Raw genomic sequence first — 11,142 nt, 5'->3', positions numbered from 1 at the left:
GGAAACTCGAACGATCATGGGCGGGGTAGCTAATTTCAAGACTATTGAGGGTAATGGTTAGGGGGTTTTGTCTACGGTGTTGGTTGGTTTAATGTACTTACGATGGAGCTTTTGGCTATTTTCTATGGTCTAAACATGTGTCGGGACAAAGCATAATGATCTGTTTTTGGAATCTGATTTGGCTGGCTGTAGCAATTTCAGAAATTCAGAGATCCCCTTTAGTCTTTGAGCATCATAGCTCACTCATCCAAGCTTAAAAGATTGGATACATAACTAGTAGATTATTTTGTCAAAATCTTTGGTCACCAACCTTCAAATCATGGAGATAAAAGCTCTTGTGTGATTATGCCACATTTTGGTCCAATTTTCTAAATTCATTGGATTCTAAAAAGTGATCCACATCCTATTCAATATCACTACTTTTAGTAACTAATTAAATTATTGTTTTGCAAGATTTTCTCTGAAAGACATTTGATATTTTAGAGTTTATAATTGGCAAGATGTTAAATAGATTAGGGAATACTTGTCACTAAGATGGATATAAGGAAACTATGGTAAGAAATAGATTCAAAAATTGGTTAAAAATCCATTTCATAACAAACTTTCCTACAATAATTAGCAAAGTCATAGGCAATTAGACTTATATGTTAGACCAGGCCTTGCAGGTTACTTTTGCAACACAGGCAAAGCTAAAAATCAGAAACAAAGGCTCTATTTTTCAATTCAAAGCAGACTTCAAAAGAGAGCCAATGGAGAAGACTACTCTAATCATTTTTGTTGGTATCACAGCCTGTCTTGTCTCCACTACTTCAGCAACAGCAGGAATTGCCACCTTCTATACTAGTTATATTCGTAAGTATTATTTTCTTTGATTTCTCCCAACAAGTGGATCGAATTTCTAATTTATTTATTTCTTTAATGCCATCTTTTGTTGTGTAATTTTTTACAACCTCATAAGAGTGTTGATGGACAGAGGATTCCAGTTTCTAACCATAACTTAATTATACTTATACTTTGATTTGAGACAATAACTATTGTGTTATCATTGTTGGTTAGCTTCTGCATGCTTTGGAAATCAAAACAATGGTAACATGATCGCAGCAGCTGGAGATGCTTTGTGGAATAATGGGGCAGTGTGTGGAAAAACATTCACTGTAACGTGCACAGGAGCTCGAAATGCAGTACCACATCCATGCACAGGCAAGAGTGTAACCGTGAAGATTGTGGATCACTGTCCAGGATGCCCCTCAACCCTTGACCTCTCCAAAGAAGCCTTCACTCTGATTGCTGACCCCGTTGCTGGTATCATTAACATTGACTACAAGCAGTAAGCCTAACACATTCCTTGATGGCCTAAATTTAAATCATCTCCATTTTCTACTAATATTTTTGTTTAATAACATGATTTTGTCTTGTGTTTTGTAGGCTTTGAAAAAAATTTGGCACACAATGCAAACTCAAGAAGTTTAGAGATAAATGTTCACTGTAATAAAATATTTCTGTTTGTAATAAATTTCCATAGTTGAAACAACACTGAAATGGAAAAATGAAAGCTTATTTTTGAACTTGATATCCCATAATTTGAGAAAATTTAATTATATTCATTATGATTACAATTCTTTTGCAAGTGCATAAATATAAAGGAAACAAAAGTACCTATTAACAAAGAGTCCCCTTGCCAGGCTCTTGATTCACATATCAAAATATTGTTCGCTTTGGCCTATAATTGGACCTCATGATGTCAAAATGCGTCTTGGCATGTAGCTAATGAACCCTTTTATAAATAGAGTTCTTTTTTTAAATGAGCCTCATGCATAAGGCATTTTTGACAATAAATTTCTTTATAATTTTAACTATTTTTAGCCAAGAGAATTAAAATTTGGACAAAATTACTCTTAATGAAATTGACCCATTTATTTGGCTCCGCATCTCAACCCAAAACCTATTAACGGGTTAAGTATGTTTAAGTTTGCGCCTTAAACCACCGTCCACCCTACCCTCTTTTCTTTCAAGGAAAGGAAGACTGAATTAAAGAAAGAGATATCTGCTGAACTCCGTAATTTTCGTTGGAGTCCGTCCTAGTGAGCGCATTCTGAATAGGATCTCGTTGATCCGTTGGTCAGGGATCACCAAATAGGGTCTGCCGGTATGATGCTCACCTTATTATTATGAAAAGGGGAAAGGGGCCTTTTAGCTTGCTGCTTGCTTTCTCGCTTCTAGAGTATTCCTTACCAAAACGTAAACATTTAAGCATTTTGAGCATTTTTGTCAAACCTTATTCTATAAAATAATTACGACGTCATTTACATGCTCAATAGAATGTTTGCATATTTAAGAAGTTCGAGAAATCGTTAAAAGACGATATTGCCCCTAATGGTACCATTAAGTCGATTAAGCCTCGAACTAGTTAAAATAGGAATTTTAAGGTGAAATTAAAAGTTTCACAATCCAGGGATGACTCAAAATGGTAATTCGGAGTTCGAAGATCAATTTGGAGTCAAACCGAAATTTTCACTATTTAGGGGCAAAATGGTCATTTGTCACCTGGGGACAAAATGAAAATTTTTAGAAAAGATTTTTTTAACCCTATTTGATTTATTGGAGTATGATTTGAGTATTGGAGTATGATTTGAGATTTAGAAGTGAAAAATTTTAATTCTTGGTGTTTTTGGAGTATAGGGGCAAAAACGATAATTTTACCGCCCGGGAGTAAATCGGTAAATTTTTACCCCCGACACTTGTCAAGACCAAGAGATTTTATTCATCATGGAAATGGATAAACATGAGAAATGTGTGGTGTAGAATTAAAGAATTAAAAGTCAAATATTTAAAATTTGAACCAATAAGGAAATTCCATGTGTCATGCTTTTATTATTTTATTGTTTCTTTATAAAAAGACATAAAAACCAGCCCATTTCTCCCATAGTGGTTGGCCAAACCAGAAGAGGAGAAACCAAGAAAGAACAAACCCTAGGTGGGGAAAATCAAAGAGAAAGTGTTGGAATTCAAGGATTTGATCAAGCAAAGGTAAAATTTCTTTGATTTTGCTAGTGATTTACCTTACCCATGCATTTCTTCTTAACTTCCATGGTTGGATTGTATGTTTTCATGGGGAAATCATGGCTGGCCGAATGAGTTTGGTGAGAGAAATGATGTTGGAATTGTTTGATTTTGAGTTATGTTGGTGTTTAGAGTTAGTTAAGCATGTTTACAAACAAAACAACAAGAAAATAATCCATTTTCCCCATGAACTTTCAATGGCCGAACCCTATGTGAAGTGTCGAAGTAATGAATTGATTTTGTGATCAAGTGAGTTGGTTAAAAAATTGATGAAATGATGATTTATGGTGAAAAAATGGAATGGGAAAATTTTTAGTGATAGTGCACCACAATGGCCGAAATTTTCAAGAAGAATTGTGAGGGTTGTTAGGCTGAATTTTAGATTATTGGAATTGTATTTAGTGAATTGAAATATTAGAAATGAAATGGAGCGATTTGGAGCCAAATCGGACACAATTGTCATTTAATCGGGTAATAGGCCAAATTAGGTCAGCATCGCATTTAAGCGGTAGTTGGATAAGTTGCATATCATATCATGCATATACACTGAGCTTGAATTGATTTTATAACAGTCAAGCATTAATGTGGTGAATTATGTATTGTACATTGTGGATAGGTGGTGAGCAAATTACACTGGTAAAAGTACAGAGATTGTGCTTGAAGACTGAGATTAGGAGTACATCGACTCCTAAAACTGTGAGTGGACAATTTATCATCTTAAATATCTAGAGTAATTATACTTGTTTGATACTTTTATTGAATGGTGAGTTTAAATTATAAAATATTATGTTTTTCAATTAAAATATTTTTAATAAAAATGAGATTTATACTGGTTTTGAAATCAAATATTGTTTTGGGAAAATTGAGTATATGGAGACTGTGTTGAATTTATGATTTTGTATGTTATTGAAATTGTGACTTATGACACTATGGTAGCATGATGGCTACATTTTTGGGGTTGGCATGAAATATATGAACGGTTTTGGTTTGGTCTTGGTAGATTGGATTAAATTTTATTCGCCATATTATGTTATTGAAAAATTTATGGGTCTGGTGGTATATTAAACGGTCATTGCAGTGGTGGGGGTTTCCGTGGACTATCCATGAGAGGGGCACGATAACCCAATTATATATTTACCTCCGGGAGAAGATGTTGGATAAAGTATTTTCTGAGGTAAGATTTGAGTGCACCTCACGTTTGGGCCACCACGTGAGAGTGAGACTCAACCAATGCCAAGGAACGGCTGTGTGTCAGATGTGAAAACATGTTTATGGGTATGGGACATTTAACAGCCTTGGCGGTCTTAGTGGGATACCTTGACGAAGGTACCCACGAGAATGATTTTGGCAGGGGCCAAGTTTAAGAAATTCATAAGTAGGGAAATTTTAATGAAAAGAAATTATTTGGTAAAGATTGAAACGAATTTTGCGTTATGAACATTATTGAGATATAACGTTTTTATATTGTCTCCGTCTACTCGGCTTTAGATGCTTTTGATGGTAATTGTTTACTCACTGGGATTTTATAATCTCACCACCCTCCTTTCCTCACATTTCAGGCTCGGGGAATTTCATAGTTAGTTGACTTTGACAAGGACCTTCATTTGGACTTGAATCGACAAAAGCTGTAGGTTTTCAGCTTCCGATGCATTTTGGTTAGATGTGGGCTCATGTGTTACTGTAAAAGTAATTTTATACTTTGGTTATTTGCTTTATAGTATATATGAATATAATTAACTTTTACGTTATAAGAATTATTTACCGATAGCTTTATAAAAATTATTTTATAAGAAAATAGTTTATTTTATTGAATATTTTTTATTATATTCAAATGGTCAAATTTTCACTTCAAACGAATGTTTTAGATTTCAAAATTTAATTTAAATCATGAAATATGTGTTTCCACTTACATATTACATTTTTAAGGATTTCAAAATTTTTGAAAAAAAAAGACTAAAATACCTTTGTGAGGCAGAAATAAATTTTCATTGTTTTTGGATGGAAAAATGTCCATATTGTTTCAAAGCACGATTTTAGTTACTGACGATCACAGGGGAGGTAAGAAAACTGATACGAAAGCCTTGCGAGGTTTCGGTCAGCAGTCGGGGTAAAGAATGTTTGACGAGACTTCGCGACGGTTGTCACGAGATCGATGGGAGTTCTGGGTCGTGACAATTTTGGAGTAGTTTTTGATACACGAAGAAAACCTTTGAGCGTTTTGAGTATTTTTGAGTGATTTTTGATATATGAAGAAAAACTTTTGAACATTTTGAACATTCTTTATCAAGTAGGCATATTCGTTAATTATGTTGTTAAATGGAATATGGTGTATCGTCTGAAGTTGTTGATCTTGTTAAATGGAATTCAGTAGTTTTTGTGATTTTTGGGCAATGAGTGATTAGTTTTTAGGCATTGCGTGACTGACTTTGGGCATTGCGTGACTGACTTTAGGCATTGCGTGACTAGTTTTTAAGTATTGTGTGATTGGTTGATATGACATTGCATGACTAGTTGATAAGCATTGCTTGACTTGTTAGCAAGGCATTGCATGACTTGTTAGTAAAGCATTATGTGACTTAGGCATTGTTTAAAAATCAGTCACGTAATGCTTAAAACCAATTACGTAATGCCTAAAAACTAGTCACACAGTGATTAAGTCACATAACACCTAAAAATCAGTCTCATAATACTTAAAAATCAGTCTAATCAATTTCAACTTTTCAACTTTTGGGTTTAATGAATAAACTAATAAACTCAAGAACCTAAAACACATACTTTTTTTTTCTAAGCCATGAAATTGTGCATTTCATAAAAGATATGTTACAAAACTTTATAACCCTCCAAAGCAAGACAAAATATATTTCAATGGGGAAGGCCTTGCTCACTCCCTTATGCAAAAACAAAATATACCCTATTTACAAAATATTCCATGAATAATTTCAACTCAAAATCTCATAAAAAAAAATCAAAATCCTTAGCAAACATTCTTAACAATCATCTCAATCCCAAATACAATAAAATCGTGAACCACCATAAAACTCATCAAACATGCTTTAGTTGTTCTTTTTTCTTGAGCAAAATTGCTGCTTGCAAAGAGCAAAATCGTTGTTCATCACCCTTGAGAACCCCAAGATCCACCATCCAAAAAAATAAAATAAAATAAGAAAGAGCTTGATGTCACATCTGCACTTTGGATAGCAAAATAGACAGTATTTGATTAGAGAGAGAAATCGAGATTTTATTTTGAAACTTTTGTTTGGATGGTGGGATAGAGAAAACTGAAACCATTTTAATTTGTCTGAAATTGTTTAAAGGGTATTATTGTCAAGTCATGTAAAAAATTGACTAAAAATAATTAAAATTATAAAAAATGATATTTTTGAATTGGACCTATGAAGAAAATTATTTCTCACAATTTTCTCTCATAAATATCTTCACTTTTTTGCATATGGGAAACATGGGATCTTGAACACCAAGCTTTTATTAACCAAGCTCTTATTCGCCACTATTTTAGGAATTGATGTCCTCATTGAGTGTGGCATGACTTAAGACTTGGCTTGACTCACGTCTCACAGTTCTGGCTGGGTTCGACTTTGATACCACCTGTCAGGTTTCAAATCCACATGTCAAGATATTATCTGCTTTGGCCCATAACTAAGCCTTTCAATTTTAAAACACATCTTGACATGTTACCAATGAACCCCTTTTATAATAGAGGGTGATTGCAAATATCTTGAAAGCAAACTCAAAACGTACATTATGTTAGGCCTTGATGCACTTAAATAAAGCAAACATCCAATTAAAATTTTAAAACTTGTGGCATCAACTTTAGCTTTTCCATCATTCTTTTCAAATGCTAGAAGAGTCGAAACAACCTTACATGATCCATACCAAACTTTTTCAACAACCCTCTGGCATACTTACATGACGCACAACAATAAATTTCAAAAAATTCAAAAAAACTCAATGGAAAACGCTCTCAACTCAAGCGATTTTCCACCCTTCTCACGAATTCACGGCTTGGCCAATAGAAGGCCACCAGACCCTCCAACTCAACCATTGGACGTTGTTGCTCCTTTCACCCATAACCTTATGGCAACCTCACAACCACAACCGACATTTACACATGGTTTGAATGAAGCCATACAAAACTAGACGCAATACCCTATTTCACCCCGATTAAAGAAAAAATCCTTCCTGTCAATTTTATCTAGTGACAAACCACGCTTAATTCCTCCAAGTCGAACCCCTGAAAGATTCAAAGACAAGCCGATGGTGGTTTTTTTTTTTTAAAAGAGATTGTTGCCTTATCCAAGCCTTTTCAATATTCTGTTGTAGGGAAATTTACCTGAATGAAAAGGATAGAGGAGACTCGTAAGGCTTTCTTGGGTATAGGACTCTCGGGTTTGTATAATATACGATGGCTTGATTATAAACATGTTATGATCAATCTGTTGAATGATTTTGATATTAAGAAAGTGTGAAGTAAGCAGATCTGGTTTATTGTAAACCAGAAAGTGTGAAATAAGCAGATCTGGTTTATTGTAAACCAGATCTGCTTACTTCACACTTTCTTAATATCAAACTCATTCAACAGATTGATCATAACATGTTTATAATCAAGCCATCGTATATTATACAAACCCGAGAGTCCTATACCCAAGAAAGCCTTACGAGTCTCCTCTATCCTTTCATTCAGGTAAATTTCCCTACAACAGAAAATGTGTGTTTACAAATGGAGCACAGATTTTTATGTTGAGAAAGAATCGTCTATAGTGCCAATTTGGATTTCTTTTCTTAATTTAAAACCCTACCTGTTTGAGAAGTTGGCATTACTAGCAATTGCAAAAACCTTAGGGACTCCGTTATATGTTGATGAGTCAACAACAAACGAGCCTTGACCAAGTGTATCTAGAGTATGTATTAAATATGATTGTTTGAAGCTGTTGGTGGATTCCATTTAGATAGTGGTTGGGCATCATCAAATAGGAAATATAAAGGGAGGGTATATGCAGAAGGTTGAGTTTGCGAAGTTGACATATTATTGTTCCCACTGCTGTCATTTAGGTCATGCAATTTCCAATTGCATGGTCCTCGGTATTAAGCTAGAAAAAATAAGGGTAGTTAAGTCGAAGCATATCGAAAATGCTATGCCCTCAAATGAGCAGAATGGTGTGTCAATTCTGGAGAAAAATAAAGTTCAAGATATAATGGATCATGGTGGAAAAAAGCAGTTGTTAATCGGGGTTGGAGGAAAATAGAAGGAAGTCATGGTACATGCATCACTAAAACAGAGCCTCCAATGGAAAGAGATTAGCAAAGTGGGCAAAAGTGCAGCAAAGGATTCAATGGGAGTGGAAATAATGACTGAAAATGATATTTCTAATTCTCAAATAGTAGTTTCTAATCGTTTTGATGTGATTGCAGAAGGAAGTGGTGAGGAACCAAATGAAAAGAAAAACAAAGAAAGAAAAGTATGATGAACAGTGCATTAGCTAAGCAACCAATTATTTTCTCTCATTTAAGATATTTGGTGGAAATGCATGAAAATTCTTCGGACAAGGAAAAGCAATTGGTTAGCATACAACAGGTTGGAAACGTGGTTGTGAGTCAAGAAGAAAAAAATGAGAAATGGTGCAAAGACAAAATACGTGGCCTATGAAATTGGGAGTCAACTGGCAATAGAGAAAAACAAACCACAACATGTTATGGAAGCTAGTGGCAATATAGATCGGTGAGAGAAGTAATCAATTATGAAGAATAATGCCTCTATTTCTAACACTGAAAAGCTGATGCATGAAGGCCATGATGAAACCGGCTCTTCAAGTGTTGATAGTGTGGAAACATCCTCGAGTATTATGGCTGAAAATGTAAAAGAAGTTATGTTGTAGTGGGATCTTGAAAAGTCAATGAATATTACCAAGCATAGAAAGCATGGAAAATGGCTAGGGGTGATGACTCAAAGGCACAACAAGAGCATTCTTTCAAAATTGGGAAACAACAGTTGAACTCAAGTATAGTGGCTCATTTGGAAGTAGTGCATGGGGTCGCATCTTTCTTACGAGGTGAAAAAATGAGGTTAGAAGAATAGACAATTAAACTGGTATCAACTTGGGATGTTCAAATGGAAAATTCTTTAAAGCTAGGAGAAGCCAACCACAAGGATGTGAATAATCAAAAATATGAGAAAGAGAACATACGGGTTGAAAATATGAGGACAAGGGTGTAGGCAAGAAAAAATAACGCAACGGACAAGGGTTCAGGTAATAGGGATATCGAGGTGCATCCATTTGCTGTTAGACGTAGAAAATCTGATGGTGATCTCTCTAGTAGGCCAATTGCAAACTGCTCCTCAAATGCAGTAGAAGATAGTGAGGAAAAGATGGTGTGCATGAGGACTCCATCTCTACAAATTTACTTGTTCAGCTTTCTCCATGATTAATTCATTGATACGGAAAGTAAGAGGGATTTTAGGCAACGTGGCTCAAAAGAAGGCTAAAAAATTACAGCTGATGCAATGTATTAAAATTTTAAGCATTTTGGAACTTACGATGGATGCTTCTAAAATGGATTTTTTTAGGAGGAAGTTGGGATATGAGAAAGTAGTAAGTAACTGCTCTCAAAAGATATGGTTATTCTACTCTTATGATGTTAAATGTGAAGTCATATTAGATCATAACCAGTGTTCTCATGTTCGGTTTTCTCTTCCTTGATTAGCATCATCTATTTTTGCTACTTTTGTATATGCCAAATGTACTAGGTTTAAAAGAACAGCTTTGTGGAATTGTTTAAGAATTATATCTGCAGACATGAGAGAGCCATGGCTTGTGGGAGGAGACTTAATGTTACTTTGAACAAAGAAGAATGTTTATATAGGGCTGCACCGCATGATGGCTCCACGGAGGATTTTTTTACTACCTTGCTTGACTACGGATAATGGATGGTGGGTTTAAACGTAATCTTTTCACGTAGACAAATAAATATATGTTTTAGAGGTTAGATAGGGTGGTATATAATCATCAATGGGTAGATCTTTACTCTATCTCTCGGATTCAACACTTGAATAGAGATGGCTCTGATCATTGTCCATTGCTTGTTTCATGTTCAATTTCTTCTTTCAAAGGTCCATCTTCCCTTAGATTCTTACATGCATTGGTTAGGCATCATGGATTTTTATCCTTTGTGGAAATAAATTGGAAGCATCTTATACAGGCCACGGGAATGAAAGCTTTCTTAGGTAAGTAGTTGCGGTTAAAGCATGGCCTTAAATGATGAAACAAGGTGATTTTTGGGGATATATTCAGTAACTTAAAGGAAGTAGAAAAACCGGTAGAAGATAGTGAGCGGTTGTTCCAACATGAGCCGTATTTGGCTAATAAGGAGCTTATGAACCAATCCTATGCAAAGCTTAATTATTATTTAAATGTTGAAGAGGCTTTTGGAAACAAAAGTCAGGAGTTAAGTGGCTGGTTGAATGTAAGAGAAACACAAGGTTCTTCCATATGAGAAGGCAGAAAAAGAAGGTGAAGAATTATACATTCAAAATCCAAACCAGCGACAGAACTTTGACAGAATACTTGGCAATGATACAAGCTTCAACGATTGATTTCTTCTCATCCCTGATGAAAGTTGAACATTGTGATATCTCCAAGTTATTCTTCATTAATTCCCACCATTATCTTTGAATCTAATAATGTTACCTTATGTGCAGTTCCTACCATGCAAAAAGTAAAAGCTGTTGTTTTTTATATCGATAAAAATAGTGTAGCGGGATCGGATGGTTTTTCCTCACTTTTCTACTAATATTGTTAGAGCGTTATAGCTGAGGATCTCCTAAAAGCAGTGGTTGATTTTTTTAATGGTTCACCATTACTAAGGAGAGTCACTTCTGCCACTATAGTTTTATTGCTTAAGATGTCTAATGCTTCACAATGGAGTGATTATAGATCTATTAGTTTATGTAATGTTCTTAATAATATAGTTACTAAACTATTCATAAACCGTCTTGATAAAATATTGCCAGTTATTATCTCTGCGAATCAAAGTGGATTTGTTGGAGGCATGCTTATCAGTGATAATATG

At 34.8% G+C, this 11,142-nt stretch overlaps 1 protein-coding gene across 1 annotated transcript; it reads left to right on the top strand.

The window, feature by feature from the left end:
* On the top strand, positions 750 to 1,563 carry LOC18589107 (putative EG45-like domain containing protein 1). Its single transcript, XM_007013933.2, has 3 exons — positions 750 to 852; positions 1,057 to 1,327; positions 1,426 to 1,563. Exons 1-3 carry the CDS (start codon positions 750 to 752, stop codon positions 1,430 to 1,432), a joined length of 381 nt encoding a protein of 126 aa, XP_007013995.2. The 3' UTR covers positions 1,433 to 1,563.

The sequence above is a fragment of the Theobroma cacao genome, chromosome 9 (genome assembly GCF_000208745.1).
Source record: "Theobroma cacao cultivar B97-61/B2 chromosome 9, Criollo_cocoa_genome_V2, whole genome shotgun sequence".
Taxonomy (NCBI): Eukaryota; Viridiplantae; Streptophyta; class Magnoliopsida; order Malvales; family Malvaceae; genus Theobroma; species Theobroma cacao.
Note: the sequence above shows the minus strand (reverse complement) of the source record. Positions and strands in the feature narration are given on the sequence as shown.